This window comes from Vespula pensylvanica, chromosome 2 (assembly GCF_014466175.1).
Source record: "Vespula pensylvanica isolate Volc-1 chromosome 2, ASM1446617v1, whole genome shotgun sequence".
Lineage (NCBI taxonomy): Eukaryota > Metazoa > Arthropoda > Insecta > Hymenoptera > Vespidae > Vespula > Vespula pensylvanica.
The window spans coordinates 16173096-16190357 of record NC_057686.1 but is presented as its reverse complement, the minus strand read 5'-3'; the positions used below and the strand labels follow the sequence as shown (position 1 = coordinate 16190357).

The 17262-nt window shown below is 34.5% G+C and overlaps 3 protein-coding genes across 5 annotated transcripts in view; 1 reads left to right on the top strand and 2 right to left on the bottom strand.

Annotated features, from left to right (window-relative positions):
- Positions 1–281: 281 nt before the first annotated feature.
- On the top strand, positions 282–2115 carry LOC122638068 (uncharacterized protein C1orf198-like). Of its 2 annotated transcripts, none has more exons than XM_043830709.1 (3): positions 282–616; positions 703–1002; positions 1107–2115. In XM_043830709.1, the coding sequence occupies exons 2-3, from the start codon at positions 712–714 to the stop codon at positions 1686–1688; spliced, it is 873 nt and encodes a 290-aa protein (XP_043686644.1). In that variant the 5' UTR covers positions 282–616; positions 703–711; the 3' UTR covers positions 1689–2115. The 2 variants fall into 2 exon arrangements, with proteins under 2 accessions (XP_043686644.1, XP_043686645.1); XM_043830710.1 differs by having other exon boundaries at positions 282–620.
- A 1792-nt stretch (positions 2116–3907) lies between these two features.
- LOC122637580 lies at positions 3908–4764 on the bottom strand. The gene is made up of 2 exons (XM_043829793.1): positions 4539–4764; positions 3908–4466 (listed from the first exon to the last, which is right to left on the bottom strand). Exons 1-2 carry the CDS (start codon positions 4704–4706, stop codon positions 3942–3944), a joined length of 693 nt encoding a protein of 230 aa, XP_043685728.1. The 5' UTR covers positions 4707–4764; the 3' UTR covers positions 3908–3941.
- A 3308-nt stretch (positions 4765–8072) lies between these two features.
- Positions 8073–17262, bottom strand: part of LOC122626973 (cadherin-related tumor suppressor) — a 97648-nt gene continuing 88458 nt past the window's right edge. For both annotated transcript variants that reach the window (XM_043807633.1, XM_043807635.1), the window contains 13 exons: positions 16798–17228; positions 16368–16712; positions 15958–16287; positions 14423–15538; positions 13192–14307; positions 12796–13072; positions 12430–12711; positions 12039–12343; positions 11692–11957; positions 11153–11596; positions 10699–11068; positions 10391–10606; positions 8073–10315 (listed from right to left, as the gene is read on the bottom strand). In XM_043807633.1, the coding sequence (XP_043663568.1) occupies positions 8279–10315; positions 10391–10606; positions 10699–11068; positions 11153–11596; positions 11692–11957; positions 12039–12343; positions 12430–12711; positions 12796–13072; positions 13192–14307; positions 14423–15538; positions 15958–16287; positions 16368–16712; positions 16798–17228 (7535 nt within the window). In that variant the 3' untranslated portion in view covers positions 8073–8278. The remainder of the gene's footprint in view (positions 10316–10390; positions 10607–10698; positions 11069–11152; positions 11597–11691; positions 11958–12038; positions 12344–12429; positions 12712–12795; positions 13073–13191; positions 14308–14422; positions 15539–15957; positions 16288–16367; positions 16713–16797; positions 17229–17262) is intronic.

Below are 17262 nucleotides of genomic sequence, written 5' to 3'. Positions count from 1 at the left end.
TTCTACTAATTTGACATTCAATGATTGGTTAATTTCGAGCGCTAAATTTAAAATCCTTATCTAACATTTTTATTGATTTTCATTTATATATTAATATATTATTTAAAAAATTGATAATTTTTTTTATGTCGTTTAAAATATAGGGTAAACTAATTTTAGGTTTTAATGATTTTTGTATTTTTCGCGGTAGTTTTACTATTTGAAAGAAATTTTTGAACTTAGCCAATCAGCGTACATCATTACTTTGCAATGTCAAATTTTCTTTCGATTTGGTATGTGAAATTGTGCGAGCATATATTAGCGATGTTCTTATTATAATTAAACGATTCCTTTAAACCTTCTATGTCGAAATTAATAACACGTTAATAATTACTATTCGTTAACTCTTTTAATAGTATATTGATTGATATACAATGTGTTGTAGTACATAATGGTAGTTTGTATTTATTGATCTTGATTGAGACATCACGAAAGACAATGGAATTGCTTTTTCTTGTATTTATTACGTATAAATTACTATAGTAACATTTTATAATTTTGTAATAATAATATTAGTGTGGTAATATTACAGTGTATAGGTTATACAATAATTTTCGAATTCGAAGAAAGTGTGTATGTAGGTATATCGAAAATTTACAAATATTTATCTTATATTCTTTAAAAGTTTATTTCGTAACTTAATTTTTATTTTTTGTATTTTAGTATATCACAATGAGTACCGGAACACTTAGTTCAAGAGCAGAAAAGTATTTTTATAGTTTAAGTCCTTTGGCTCAACGTATTGGCGAAGATATAACCGTGACAAAAGAAGCTTATGAGGGTCTTTGGAATACTTTAAGCATATCAGAACGAAACCAGGCCATTAATGAAACTATAATTCAACCAGAGGTGGCTTTACAATATGCAGTTAAGGAAGTTGAACTTACTAAAGAATTACCCGATTGGTACCCGAAACTTCGTATTCAGACTGGCATGAAATATGTTATCGATGAAACAGGATCTGTGAGTATATTTAAATAGAATTCTTTAAGACTAAAACTTCAAGATAGTCATAAGTAGTTATAGTTTTGTTATACATCGTTGTATCTATGTCTGTCCTATTGCAGACACTAAAATGGCGAGACGAACATTCTGCACCATTTTCATTTATGACTCAATCTCAAATGAATTTAAATTTAGTAGATTCCAATGAAGATTTTACATCCAAATGTCTGAGATCTCATTTTGGAGAATCTCCACATTTTTCAAGTCCAATTAAAACTCAGAGAAATAATTCTAATTCCATTACCGATAATTATAATTCTAATCAAACCAATCGTTATCAATCGGAGTGTTATTCCAAAAGTTTATTTGAAGATGAACCGTGTGGAAATTTACGTAATAGTGACATAGATACTGAACATTCTGAGAGTATATTTGCAAAATTAATTAATAAAACTTCCTTATTAAAATTGCAAAATAATTTGGAGGACGATATGGAAAGTTTGGTACATGATAGAGATTCGGATAAAAGTCAATCTAATACACTTGTAGCTATTTCACGAACAAAGTCAAGTGACATTAATGAATCAACAGCTCTCTTAGAGACACCTAGCTCCTATAGTAGTTTTCAATCTTCTCAGTTAAATCACGAAGAAGAAGAAAGATGTATACCAAAGACTGGATTTGAATTTTTAGATAATTGGTAAATATACTTTGATCATTTTTATCCTTCTAACAAGTTCAAATTCAAAGTATTCCTATAATTATTTAACGTAAGACTGCTTCATATATATTTCAGTATATATGTAATTTAGTATTAATGATGAATACTCCGTAACTTTTTTCTCCATAGACCATATATTATAAATCATAAAAATAATCGTACTATAGACTGTAATTGATAAATTATATTATTATCATCTATACATATCGCTTATCGTTAGTATTGTGTGTATTCAATGCATATAGATATATACATATATACAATGCAATGATATTTCATTGCTGAGTGTTATAAAATATGATATAAGATTATCTTCATTAATTTAATAATATATCTTCAGCTTTCATTTTATTTGCTCATGGATCTCAATATGTTCATTCTATGAATATTTTTGAATGTGCTATTATATATATATATATATATATATATATATAATTTTATATATAATTAAATAATATTGCCAAATAGTATTAAGAATTAAGTAGAAAAAAATCCGTTATATAACATTTTGATAAATAATATTTTTATCTGTTAACTTGTTTTGAGAACTTATCTTTTTTTTTGTATCTTTCTAATGTATCTTTTTTCTTTTTTTTTTTTTTTAAATTTATTATAACAAAAATTATATTAAAAAATTGTTCTGTAATTTAAATGTAAAATAACATATATAGAGGCTATATAATTTACTTAGATTTTATTTAAATCATTTGTGAGAAATGATGATTAATATTATATATTATTATAATTGGAAGCATTTTTTGTTATATCTGAAAAGTACAATAAATAATAATAATCTTTCGAAGGTTGCTTTATTAAGGATAGTATTTAAAGTAATTATATATCTTAAGAATATATATGTATTAAATATTACATTTGTTGGCTAACATTTATTTATTAACAAGTATCAATTTTTCTAAAGTTATTTAATATAAAATGTCAACATTATATAATTTTGATTATCCTGCATTAGTGATATAAAAAATGGAAACAATTATACCACAATAAAATATTGTGCAAATAAAGAAAAGAAGTATATTTTATTAATAGAATACTAGAATATTATCAATTTTTTTATTTCTTTATTTATTTATTTCTTTTTTTTATTAATTCTTTTTATGCATTTATGATAAGAACGATTTATTCTTTCTTATCATTATTCTAGTCAATATATTATTTATACAGTCCAAAAGTCAAATAAACACACTTAAAGGAAAAATCAAAAATTTTATTAGTAAAAAATTATTTACTACTAAAAACATCATACATATATGGTATATTTAATGTTATTAGTAAATCACCCAATTTACCTACAATTGAAAAATTTCCTCTTCCACTAAACCTCGAAATAAAACCGGAATTTAGAATATTGCCGTTACTTTTTTTTTTTTACGTTCTTAAAACTTTCACCTGAAATGTGAGGACCAGAAAGTGTGACACAGCTATTTTTTCAACTGTTCCAAAGATACCTGAAAATTCTTTCTCATCTAATAATTTATTATGTTTTTTATTTTGATATATGAGAAAAAAGTTAAAATTATCGAATAGTTTGACCTTTGAATTTGGGTCATAATTTTTAATATCTTTTTGATGGTTATACATACCTGCTATGCAATACTGAAAGTCAGAAATACAAAAATTATCACCAGTATCAATTTGAAATAAAGTTTTCTTATTAACGCTATTCACATTTAGCATTGAGCTAGAGCACTTTTATATTCAGCTCTAATTACGAAAATATTTTGAAAACATTTGTTTACTCGTCTTGTTATTTATTTATTTATTTATTTATTTATTTATTTATTTATTTATTAGAGAGGGATATTTTTAAAAGGAAATATAATAATTTTTAAAAGGTATTTTTAAATCTCTTACAAAAATGCTAAACTTTCTGAATCTATTCAGTTAAATTTTTTTTTTTTTCACATTTTTCCAAGCATTTACTTTGAAGATCGTTTTTCCTTTTCCAATTGAAGCCATTTTAATTTCATATATTTATCAATCTTTGTAGGTTCTTTTTTACTCTTTTTTATATTCACTCAAAATTAACATTTTTATTTTATCATAATTCTTTACTTCTCGTTCAATGTCATAAAATCCCTAATAGATGACTTTTCTATCTTTAATTGAATTTATTTTCATTCATAGTATTTTATTTATAATGATAATTTTTTTTTTTTATTAAATTTTGTCAGCTGTAGTTTATAGTTGTAAAAGAATTTAATAATTTCTTGATTATTTAAATCTTTAATTTTATATGTGATAGGGTTAATGTGTGTGTTAACACATCTCTGTAAAGACGTTTCTTATTTTGCGTCAAATCCCCTTCCATATCTGTTTCATTACTGGATATTGTTGTTGTATCAGTGTTCTCCATCATAGTCCATGCGTTTGATTTCAAATGTTCCGTGATTTGTTGTTGTCGCAATGGTTCATTGGTTTTCCATCCAGATGCAACTTTACCGTGATCACATTTCTCTTCAAAACTTTGTAATTCCGTTACTACTGTGTTCATACTTATAAGTTCTTTAGTTTTCTTTGGACAACTTTTATTCAACCATTGAAACACGTTCTGTTCAGTCTTTTTATTAGACTGTTTAGATTGTTGTCGATTTCTCGAAGAACTTCTTCGAACTTTCATTGCATTTTTTGTCAGTAATATTAAATTATTGAAGTCGACACCTTGAGTATTTTTACGAATTTGAGATGGATCGGTATAGAGTTCTAAAGGACGTTGATAAACTGGTATAGGTGTGGGATTCACCTGATCACGAAAAATAACTATTACTTTGTCATATATAAAAATTGTTCATCATTTATCATATATTTCAATCACCTGTTGAGGTCTCTGATTAATAATACTTGTGCGTGTTGTTTGAAGAGATCTGTAAACTGGTTGAGTAGATGAAGAGACTGGTATATGTATTTGCCCAGGTGTAGTTACTCTTTGGATCCATTGATGAGGTGTTCTCATATAATGACTCGTGTCCATGCTCGGTAACATTGGTAAAGGAATGTTCTATAATTTATGAATAAATATATTTATCGATTATTATAAAAGAAATGACAGTATGTATATGAAATACTTGATGTTACATTTACTTGGAAGCTTGTCACCACAACGGTTTCGTAAGTTCTATTATAAGGAAAGAGTTCCTTTTGATAACTCTTCTCGTTCAAAGATGGAAAATATTGTATAGGATTAACTCTTTGCTCTTTATGATTATTCAGACAAGTGACAGGACATTTTGGAAAAAATTCTGGAACTTCTGGACTCAAATTTGGAGCTAAAGGTTTTCTCATTATCTCATAACTATCCGTTTGAAATCTAGTTTGACGATAATCCATTTTTAACGCTAGAGGTTGATACTGTACAGCACAGTATAATTGTTGTTGTCCTTTGCAAACGTTAACACGTTGTTCCTGACGATTACATAGTTGTGGTTGTTGTCGTTGTTGATAATGTAAACGTTTATTCGGAGTAATAAACAGCTGTTGTTGTTGCTGTTGTTCTATTTTAATTGGATTCCAAAGATCTCGTACATTTTCACAAGAAATGCATGTTTGCAATTGTATCTCGGCTGGTGCATCGATCGTATAACGAGGTGGTTTGTATTTGTTGTGATCGCTAATTTCATTGTTCTTTCCTGTTATATCTAGATTTTGTAAAATTAGGATAGAACATGTTACGTATACTAATAATATTCTCATAGATAATATATATACACATACATACGCAGTATCGTAGATAAAAAATATGTATAGAGAAAAAGAGATAGATAGAGAGAGAGAGAGAGAGAGAAAGAGAGAGAATTAAAGTTATATACCAATATTATTAGGTTTATAAATAGCAAACGATTCACCACCGTGCCTTCTTGTTCGTTTTTTTACATTTGAGTTAATCTTTTGTCCTGAATGTTCATTCTGCAAAACATCGTTCCAGTTTGCCTTGAAATGACGTTGCATTCGTGTATTATATTCTCTTAGTGAGCTATCGGTAGACTGCAATTCCTTCAATGCTGAGCTTTGCGAAGAGAATTATTTGAAATTAGCGAAATTGTTGATGTAAGAACTTGTAATTGAAAATATCGAACGGCTAACAGTTTAGGATTCACTCGTTTAACGTTCCCTGAAATTAACCGAGCGAAATGTTCCTCCACTTCCGGTAACATCCACGGTTCCGTGATCTCTTTCGCATAGAAATGAAATGTGTTGTTGATCGATCGTATATCGTCATTCTCTGATCTATAGATCTTCTCACGTTCCTCGTTATACTCGTAATTACCATATTTTGAGAGTCGTGATTCTGGAATAACGTCTCGAACATGTTTCGGACAAGTACCATCTTTATCTTTGTACTTTTCGATCAGTTTACAACTCTGCTTATATATATATTTACACACATATCGATATATATAAAAATTTGTTTAAATTTATTTAATAAGACAAACAGAGGTTGAAAGAAATATTCTTTAATATATGTTCATATATACGTACCTGTATCCACAAGGATTGATTTAAATTCCGATATAAATCCTCTTGATTGTATACCCAAGTTTGATCAGCTATTAAACTTATATTCGCATAAGCGCTATTCAAAAGCTCGTCGTCGTATGACGAAAATGATGATAACATTATCCGAACATCATAAATGATCAAACATGTTCCACAATAATCGATTGGGAATCTATATCAAATTCAAAAGGGATGCATATCCGAGTGTGTTAGCTCTTCCTAGACGTAAAATTACATCTTTTTTTTTTATATGTTAATCTATACCTTCTTTTTTTGTGTGAAACAAAAAATTATTATTATTATTATTATTATTATTATTATTATTATTAGTAGTAGTAGTAGTAGTAGTATTGGTATTATTATTATTATTGTTGTTATTATTATTATTATTATTATTATTATTATGATTATTATTATTATTATTAATTATTATCCAAGAACATTGATGACAAGAGCAACGTGACAAGATTTTATGATATGAAGGATGATGAATTATAACGTTTTCACAGCTGACTCGATATTTTTTGACAGAACACACTCGATATAGCAGACCATTGAATGTTTTCTATTTTTTTTTTCTTTTTTCGAAAGATTAAAAAAGAAAAAGAAAAGTGATAATAATGAAATACACATTAGAACGAAGAAAGCAAGAAAATCTTACTTTTGTAAAAAAAATCTTATGCAAATTTTTTCACGTTTATTACAAGTAAACGCACACATACGTACATACGTACATACATACTTACATACATACATACGTACATACATCCATGCATACATACACACATACGTACGTACGTACGTTCATACATCCATACACATTTTGTACAGTAAAACGCCTACGAATATATTTACAAGATACAAAAGTTGATAATTTACAAACGTCGTAAACGATCGACACGAATTATTTTCTATATTATATATATATATATTTATATAACTACACATATATAATATACTACGGAGTATGAAAAATCAGTCTGGTAGCTTCGATGGCGCGCTTCTCGCGTCGATAAACGCGAAGCTTAAGAAAAAAGAAAAAAAAAAGAAACAAAAAAAAAAAAAAAAGAAAAAAGAAAAAAGAAAAAGAAAAAAGAAAATTCTCTCCTTTTTTCTCTAAAAAAAATTTTTTTTCTTTCTTTCCTTTTTTTTTCTTTGTTTCTCTATTTTTTTTTTTTTTCTTCAAAATTTGTTATATACTTATGACGCAATAGTTATTAAAAATTAAAGACACAATTATTTACAGACGTCGTTGGACGATCATAGATCGTAAATTCATTTATTTTTTCATCTTCTTCTCGCTCGTCCCGCCCCGTTTACGTGTATATATTTTCAATTTAAAAAAAAAAAAAAATTAATTAAAAAAAGAAGATGTTAACACATCGAATAAGTAACTAAACGGAAATATTGTATTCCCTATCTTTCTTTTCTCTAATTTTTTTTTTTTTTTTCTTATTTACGGACGAATACCCGTGTTCACAATGGCATTTAGAAACGTATACACACGCGTTTAATATAAATTAATCAAAAAATACTAAAGGACGGGATGTATTAACGAATTCGAAAATTCGCAATATTGAAGATTTATCTAGTTAAATTCGTATATATAGACGATCTGTAGATATTAAAGTATCTCCCTAGAAAAATTCGTTAAAACTAAACGCGCATTATTTCGAGATAAAGTAATTTTGATTAGAATATCATCGTTCGTTATGTGCGTGTGTGCATATATATATATATGTGTGTGTATGTATGTATGTACGTATATAATACATATATATATATATGTATATATATATATATACACACAACACAGAATATTCTGTATACATATATATATATATATATGTGTATGTATATATATACATATACAGAAATTCGCAGACACACGTACGTTCCTGATCTATCGATCCGTATTAATTTTATGATCAAGAAATCCGTCAAGATTTAAATGAACGCGAATTAGACAGTTTCTTTGGGCAGAATAACGTCGATTATTGTTATTATTTAACGACAAATTTGAATGATAAGAATATTTTTATAATTTGTCATTGAATTTTATCAGACGTATTCCTCCGATGGTTTGGGTATACTAGCTGGTAGTCTAAGAGTATTCGGTACTCGATTCGCGCTGTCCGGCAGCTCGGCGATGTCGACAAAAACGCCGACGAGACTTTCAAAATTTGGGCCCCAATTTAATAGATAATCCCAACTGAGAGCCGTTGTTGTGGTCGAAGGTGAGCCATTGTTGGTAGGCCTGTAAAGACCACCCATATGGGTCGACAAATCATCGTCCGAGGCGACCAACGTGCTCAACGAGCCACGAAAGGAACTATCAAATCCATCGTAATTAACATTGGGCGGTAATGGTGGTTTGGTTGATTGAGTCGATTCGTTTGTTCGCTGGGTGACTTCCTCGTCGTCTTGTTTGGTGAAAAGATTGTCGGATCTTTTGTCACCGACCAAAGAACCATTGTCATATTCGATTTCCGAACAGGTGAAACTATCGTTGCCACTTTCGTCGGTTGTAGAGGAATTGCGTCGTTCTAATCTTTCAACAGGTGGCGTGTGACGTCTGTGAAGATGAAGAGGTCCATGAGTAGGTGGTCCTCTGGCCTCGCTGGACGAACTTACAGCGTCTAGAGTGGATACGAGGCTAGACGTTCTAGGTCTCGAGTTTAATCTTTCTATCTCTTCGGCTGTTAAGCCCATTGGCCCGGACGATACATTGTTAACCGAATTTTCGTTATTGGATTGCGGTGCCTTGCGACTTGCCGTTGATCCCGAGAGTTGGCTCATGATCGGTGAATTTAAGCTTCTCTCGCTGTTCGAATTTAAAGCGTCTTTGCCTACACCACCGGACGACGACGTGGTTGCCAGTAATGCACTTTGTAAGGGCTTCCCACTGATGTCGTGTAACGTTAGGATTCTTGGCTGTTGAGCGGACAACTCGCTACTCGGTGATAGTCTAGCTAAAGGTGTACTTTGTAATAATTTCGGTGCTGGCCCAGGTGGTTGATTTACGTTTGGTGGTGGCATTGCTCGCGGTGGAAACGGACCGGCGTGTCTGTGCTGTTGTCCAGTGTGCTTATGATGATTTCCATAATTTCCGATGGGCGGTGGCGTCGCCTTGTATTTTCTCATGCCATCTCTATAACCCTTGTAATGGTAAACTATGTCGATGTCACTTGGAGCGATCGAACTTGCATTTTCTAGGTCATAATGCTCCGGCATGTCAGGCTCCTGATTGTGTTCGTGCGAGTGAAGAGATGTTTGAGTAGGTGGAGGCAAAGGAGGATGTTCGTCTCTGATCGGTGGTGATTTCGTTACCTCTCGTTCGATTATATCCGGCCTTTGAGGTCTATGCTCGCTCGTCGAATTAATTTCACGTTCCTTGTACTTCTTCGATATCAATTCCGGACCCATGTGTCCAACGCCACGCAAATCAGATCCATCGGAGATATATGTATTTTCGTGACGTGACATTAGATTGTCATTGCCCGTCCCTACCAATGGATTACCGGTCATTATAGCGTTCGTATTTTTATTTACTACGGATGGCGCCGACTTTTCCTTGTTCTGACGTCTCAAACGGAAAACTATGAAACTCACGAGGATCGCTATTAACAGGATAATGAAAAACACTATGACTAGGGTGATACCGATGCTAAGGGGATCGGCTGATGTAGCTGTGCTAATGCCTATCGATCCTCTACAGCCGGTATTAACTTTTCCGTGATACAACACGTCCTTGAAAATAGATCCTGAACCGTTAAATGGTTGGAGCTCGTTGTTTATCGTAAAATTTGCCAGGCAACCTTCGAAGCTCTTAGCGCCAGCACTTCGAGCGTGATAAAGATTTTGGCTAGCTCCGCCGATCGATAAGACGGATAAGTATGGGTCGAGAAAGTCGTGAACTCCAGCTAAATCCAATTCGTCTCCTTTGGAGACACCATCGACGAGCAATCTCAATCCTCGGGAATAAGCGTGTAAAGTTAAATTATGCCAGTTACCATCTGCTAGGCCACCTTCAACGTGCATGGTCATGTTAACAGGAGAACCCAATAATGATGCATAAGTCAGCTGACCACCTCGTAGCTGTAATGTACGAAGAAAACGTGACAATGCGTGTTTAATTCTATTTGATTACGTTAATTCAAAATATTGTCTTACCTCTACTGACGTATAGTGCTTGTTCGTCGCAGCATATATCAAAATGCCATCGGGTTTGACAGTACGGAACATCAGACCAACCGTTTTTAATACTGGATTCACCGCGAACATGCTTGATTCTTCCACGACTGTTCGTTTTGAACGATTTTTATACCACATTGTTGATCCTCCGTAGAGATATTCTAATAACTGTATTCTTCTATGCTTGTCTGAAATCTGTTGATAAAAACATTGATAAATAATATTTTACTGACGTAAAACGATTATACTTTAATGGTTTCTTCTTTCTTTATATAATATATACATACCTTGAACTCAATATATCCGCCTTCGTTCAAAGTGACGGGCTCGAAGGCACCATGACAATTCGGTGCAATTAATGATCCACATTGACAAGTTACTTGATGCCACTTATCGTAACACTTTGATTTTGGTCCGCAAACAGAGACCAAATCTTTATCATTTTTCGAGCATGGATTTTTCTCTGATCTACTGCACGTAGGTTTCACACCTCGCAATGCTAGTGGATTTGTCAGGTTTAAAGATCTTCCGTTTATTGATACAGAATGCATGCATCCAACGAAGTCATCGGAATGTACTTGTCCAGGCCTTTCCAATACAGGATCGACGTTCTCAAGGCCGCCCAAGAGAAGTGGATTGTTATTGAAATTCAAGGTCCTATAAAAATTATAATATCATATCATTATTCGTGATTATAAGAGGATAAATTAGAAGTAATACAAGTCTCAATGAGATATTAACCCTATTGGTCCAACGTCATCAGCATAACAAGTTCCATCGCCAGGTCTACAATCATCACAAATATCACCGTGTTCTCTGCACGTCGATACGCTCAAAGAAATAACTCTTCCATTTCTTGTGGCTGTCACTTTCCACCATTCCCCATCCGACACACTCTTCTCACTCTTTATCGATACCGATGTAATAGCACTTCTTGCACCACCATAAGAAAACACGACTCTTCCACTAATTAATTCTAGGACAACAAAATCCGATCGTCCTCCTGTTTGTGGTGCATAGTTGTATAATAACAAGGCATCCGGTTTTGTTGTGGCGAACACTATAGTTATGTCGTTAGTGTTGGCATCTAATGCCGGGAATGTCATATAAGAAAGTTCATCGAAACCGAAAGTAGAACGTTCGCAATGTCTCCCATAACGTCCTTCTGGACAACTACATCTATATCTGTAACACGTAGAAAGGAATATATATATATATATACATAAGAAATGAGAGAGATGATTTAGGATAGATTCTTGAAAGATAGGATGATTAAGTACCCTGGTTTTTCTCCGACGCATAGACCACCGTACAAACATGGATTTGGTCTGCACGAATCTGTAATAGCTTCACAATGATTTCCTCTGTAACCAGGACGACAAAGACAGAAGAAGCTAAAGCTGTCAGGACTTTTCCTACATGAACCACCGTTTCGACAAGGGTTGCTGGCACACGCATCCCCTCTTTCCAATTCACATATTTTTCCTTCGCGATCGATAGGACATGTACATTGAAAGTCGTATCCCAATCTACGACATTGACCACCCTATAAACGATAAAATGTTTTAAGTTACGCGATAACCCCTTTTTTTTTGTATATAATTTACGAATTGTTTTTTTTTCTCACCAACAAACAAGGATTCGGTGAACATGGATCCTGCCTTCTTTCACATTTCTCACCGGTAAAACCATCCCTACATATGCACATCATTTCATGTAACATTCTTGGGGATGTTAAGATCAATGTTTGACTATCAGTGATCCTAGCGTCATCATATATGGCTAGACGACTAGTACAACTACCTCCATTTTCGCACGGCATATTTTTACACGGAGAATATCCAATTGTGAATGTAGTCCCATCAAACAGCGATTGAATTTTATCTCGATTACGTGTCAATAGTTCACTAACTTCGTATTTCGTGCGATAACCTGATGAAACAGTATTGAAAACTTGATGAATTATCGTCATGCTTGATGCACAATGATCGTCATAATTTTCTTTCATGTCGTTTTACCTTGCGGAGTCTCTACAGCCAAATGAATATTAGCATTGCCATTGCTTTCTCCAAGACTGAAAATCGTTACGGTGTCGTCAACCTCGATTTCTTCTTGCAACAAATCCAATAGCGCACGATAATGTTGATTTAGAAAATCTTTTGCATTTAATTTCATGATTTGCAAGGTCACACTATTTTCTATCGTTGCGTTTCTGAAGGATATGAATTCTACGGTGACCTTTGATATTACGTCAGGATGACGGCCATCATTACCGGATACGCTTAGAGAATACCCGATACCTATATTTAATAACAACAACGTGTTAATTATATTATATCGGTAGGTACTTGTATTTTTCTTTCGTGAAATAAATCATTACGTACCAGGTGTAATCTTGTTGGTATGCAAGTCGCAAGCATTTGGAATACTCAACACTCTGGTGTTAGAACTTTGAAGGATTTTGCAAGAATAAACTCCAGTGATATCTGGATCGTTAGGATGTACATCTGCAATTTTACCAAGTGGAGTAGCCCCATTAAATGCATGTACTATTACGTGGACAGATCGTGGTGTCGAAGGACTATCGTTTTGATCAGTGACGATGACGGTTATCGTATGTTCACTCTTCATTCTTGGCACTCCAGAATCTTCGACTTCCACCTTTATTTAAAAAAAAGTTAAAATATAATTCCTCTCTCCCTCTCTCTCTCTCATTCTCTCACATGCACGCACACATACTTGTTCGACTTATGTATACATAAAAGTTATCATTTACTTACGACAAGATCCAACTGTGGCATAGTCTCTCTGTCTAAACTTCTCGTTGTTCTTAAAACACCTGAATGTTTATCGAGTGTGACCATGTCACTCTGCCTACCGCCAACGAGTCTGTACGTAAATGGTGCACCGTTTGGTGGTAGATCAGGATCAGTAGCGCTAAGAGTCATGACACTGGTACCAGCTGGTTCATTTTCGCTTACGTAGCCGATTACTTCAGGGGGTTCAAAGATCGGTCCGTTGTCGTTAACGTCAAGAATCTCTATGTGAACGGTGGCCGTACCAGTTTGAGGAGGTGAGCCAGTATCTATAGCACCAACGGTGAGATCATAGGAAGATATTGTTTCTCTGTCAAGTTGTTTGGCCGTTTCAATATCGCCTGTTTGCGGATCAACTTTGAACGCTTGACCAAGATTACCACTGATAATGGAATAGGAGAACTGATTGTTCTGTGGTCTTATGTCTTTATCTACAGCTCTAACGGTTAGTAAACGAGTGCCATGAGCTGCTCCTTCCGATACACTGGCGTCATAAGTGTTCTGAAGGAATTCAGGTGGATCGTTGCCATCTTGAATGGATATGATCACTTGAGCTTCGTCAGTATCGTTTCCACGTATACCACCGCTATTCTTTGCCATTACTGTCAGGACCACACGATTTTGTGTTTCACGATCGAGTCTTCTGGCAACCTTTATTATACCAGTTTCAGACCCTATTGTAAAACCACGATCGTTGGATGAACCAACGAACAAGTAATACACACGACCATCCTCTCCTGAATCCTGATCGGTTGCTTGAACTAGTCCTACGGAAGTACCAACATCGGCACTCTCTGATACGTCCATATGGAAGACTGGTTGAATAAACTTGGGATAGAACTCGTTCACTCCTGTTATATGCACGTGAACACTCGTGAAGCCAACCATTTGGGGACTAGAATCTGGATTAGCTGCGATTATGTCTAAAGTATATTCGTTGGCTTCCTCGTAGTCGAAACTAATTTCTGATGTTATCACCCCTGTATTCTCATTTATACGGAAATGATCTTTTCCTGTACCACCTAGAATCTTGTATTCTACCACGGCATACTTTGGCGAGTCAATATCGTGGGCTATTACCTGTCAACATATGATAATGTTGTTTAAAAAATGGTCTTTGTGGAATAGAGACCTGTGATTGCTCGATAAATTGAGTCTTACTGATATAAGTGTTAAGATAACGCGTTATACAAACCTGATCTACAAAACTATTAGGTGGCGAATTCTCTGGTAAATATGCTTCGTAGACACTCTGGTTAAAAGTCGGTGGATTATCATTAATATCCGACACGGTGACAGTCAACGTAGCCACAGCTTGTTTCGGTTCGAAGCCCAAGTCGGTCGCTGTTATATTTAATCTATACTTTTGAACAAGATCATAATCCAGAGGTTCCAAAATAGTGACCGCTCCAGTAATAGAGTGTACGAAGAATTCGTTTCTTTCATTTCCAGCTGATATTTTATATCGTACCATGCCATTCGGACCAGAATCACCGTCCACCGCACTGATAGTTAATATGGTCGTATTGACCGGTTCATTCTCAGGCACTCTGACCTGATAACTAACAGCAGCGAAAGTTGGGGAATGTCGATTTTCACCTGATATTACTAAGGTCAAATCGACTTCGTCTTTTTGCGGCGGTACACCTTTGTCAATGGCACGTGCCTTCAATACAAACGTTTTACCCACGGTCAAACCAGCCAAACTTCGACGAACGTAAACCCAACCAGTTTTCTCATCGACCGAGAAGTAATCAGTCTCGTTGATGCTCACCAGTGAATACCTTATCTCAGCGTTAGCACCGAAATCTGCCTCGTCTTTTGCACTCAATTGCATGATCTTTTTACCAACTCCATAATTCTCGGGTACTGGTGAAAGATAGGATCTCTGTTCGAATTTGGGCGTGTTGTTGTTAGCATCGACAACGCTCACGTGGACAACAGTTTTCGAGGATAACGGTGGTTTCCCATTATCCGTTCCAACTATCGTTAGGGAATACAAATTTTCTGGAGAGGAAGGACGATGCGTATGCTTGTAACGGAGCAATCTTTTGCTAAAGATATCACCGGTTGCTGGATCAACCGTGAAAAGATCCGACGGTTGTAAAAGACTGTAGGATATCACTGAGTTTGGACCCTGTTTATCATTATCCACAGCTGTAACTTGACCCACGTGTGATGCAGGTGGTTGTAATTCAGGGAAATGGAAATAGTAAACCTCTTCGTCGAATTCTGGTGGATTATCGTTCTGATCTTGGATCGTGATAGTCAATGCTGTTTCCGTTTCCCATGCACCGTCTGCTGCGACGATCTGTAAGCAATACATCTCGTTGATGGTACCTTGTGAAGTTATAGATATTGACTCAAACTATTGATCCAAGAAAATCTATGTCAAGCGTTTAATGTTATATTCTTAGAAACTCTTTCGAAATTCAGTTTGACACGTTGCATGACACACACGATGTATTTTCTTGCTTATCGCTACTAGATGTGCATGCTGAAATACAACTTTTTCTATCACCGAGTGACAGATATACCGATCTGTCTAGTATGTTAAGGTAAAATAGAAAAAAAGAAGAAAACTATTAAAAAGAAAGAAAAAACAAAAAATGTCACACTTTCTATAACGATATTATGGAGGGATAAGACAAGTCGTCCATAAGTCCAACCAGTTTTCTTTTCATTTTTACTCGCATTATATAAACTTTCATAAATCATATTAATTTGTACCTTTAACAGATATTCATCTTGTTCTTCTCTATCCAAATAACCAGCCACCGTAACGTTACCACTTATTGCATCGATCGAAAACTTTTTTCCTGGATTGTCCGTACAAGTATAAGTGACGTTCGCATTTTGACCGATATCCATGTCGCTGCTGGTAATACGTATGACAAATGTACCAATCTCTGCGTTTTCTGTTACATTGACGCTGTACAATCTTGTGAAACGCGGTGGATTGTCATTTTTGTCTAATACCGTAACAATGACCATAGCTGTGCCAGTTAATCTTGGCTGACCTTGATCTCTAGCTTCAACGATCAATTCGTAAGATGATATCTACGAGACGAGAATAAAAGTTGAAATTATTCAGATAGTAATTGAAGAAAATTAATGGAGGGAAAAAGAATTGAACTTACATCTTCTCGATCTAATTTCTCGTTCGTACTGATTTCACCAGTATTGCTATCGATCATAAAGGATTCGGAAAAGTCATCGACTAGGTAATAAAGGACTTGTCCATTTTCACCGGAATCACGATCCTTGGCAGAAACTTTGCATACGAATAGAGGTGGATATTCTTCTTCTGGTACCGTTGCATTGTAAATAGATGCATCCATGACCGGTGCATTGTCGTTAGCGTCGGTTACATTGACCAGCAATTGAACGACGCTTCTTAATGCTGGCGCATCGGAATCTCGGACTTCGATCCAAGCTTCGTAATATGGTGCCGTTTCATAATCGAATCCAGAAGCAACTAGGACCTGGATATATTTCATGAAAAAACAAATTATAACACCGACAATTTAAAAGAAATTATTTTTGTCGAGTCGTTATTGATTATCATACCTCTCCAGTATTTGGATCGATTTTCAAAGCATCACCAACGTTTCCACCAGCAATACCGTATACCAAATTACTAGCAGCACCGTCTTTGGGCGTCGTCGCGCTTAATTTTGTTATAACTCTACCCTCGGGCACATCTTCGGGCAAGGTAAATCTTGTGTTAATGTTAGCACGAAAACTGGGAAAGAGTTGTCTCTCCCACAAGTGTATCATTAGATCGGCTGTGACATATTGTGGTTCTGTACCACAATCGGAAGCTTGGATTTGTAATTGATATGTAGTTTCGTCGCTTGTTAACTCTTGGGTGGCCCTGATAACGCCACTGTTGGAATCAATGATGAATTTGTCGGCATCGTTACCTTGAAGACGATAAACTATTCGTGAGTTTTCACCGTCGTCATCGTCCGTAGCTTTGGCACCGAAAACGAAGTCACCTGTTTAGTCACGAAATATTATTAAATGTTATTT

Coding starts and splice junctions, on each gene's coding strand:
- LOC122638068 (XM_043830709.1), top strand. CDS start 712: ATGAGTACCGGAACACTTAGTTCAAGAGCAGAAAAGTATTTTTATAGT. Junction 1,003..1,106: donor TTATCGATGAAACAGGATCT/GTGAGTATATTT, acceptor GTCCTATTGCAG/ACACTAAAATGGCGAGACGA.
- LOC122637580 (XM_043829793.1), bottom strand. CDS start 4,706: ATGTTACCGAGCATGGACACGAGTCATTATATGAGAACACCTCATCAA. Junction 4,467..4,538: donor TTAATCAGAGACCTCAACAG/GTGATTGAAATA, acceptor TTTCGTGATCAG/GTGAATCCCACACCTATACC.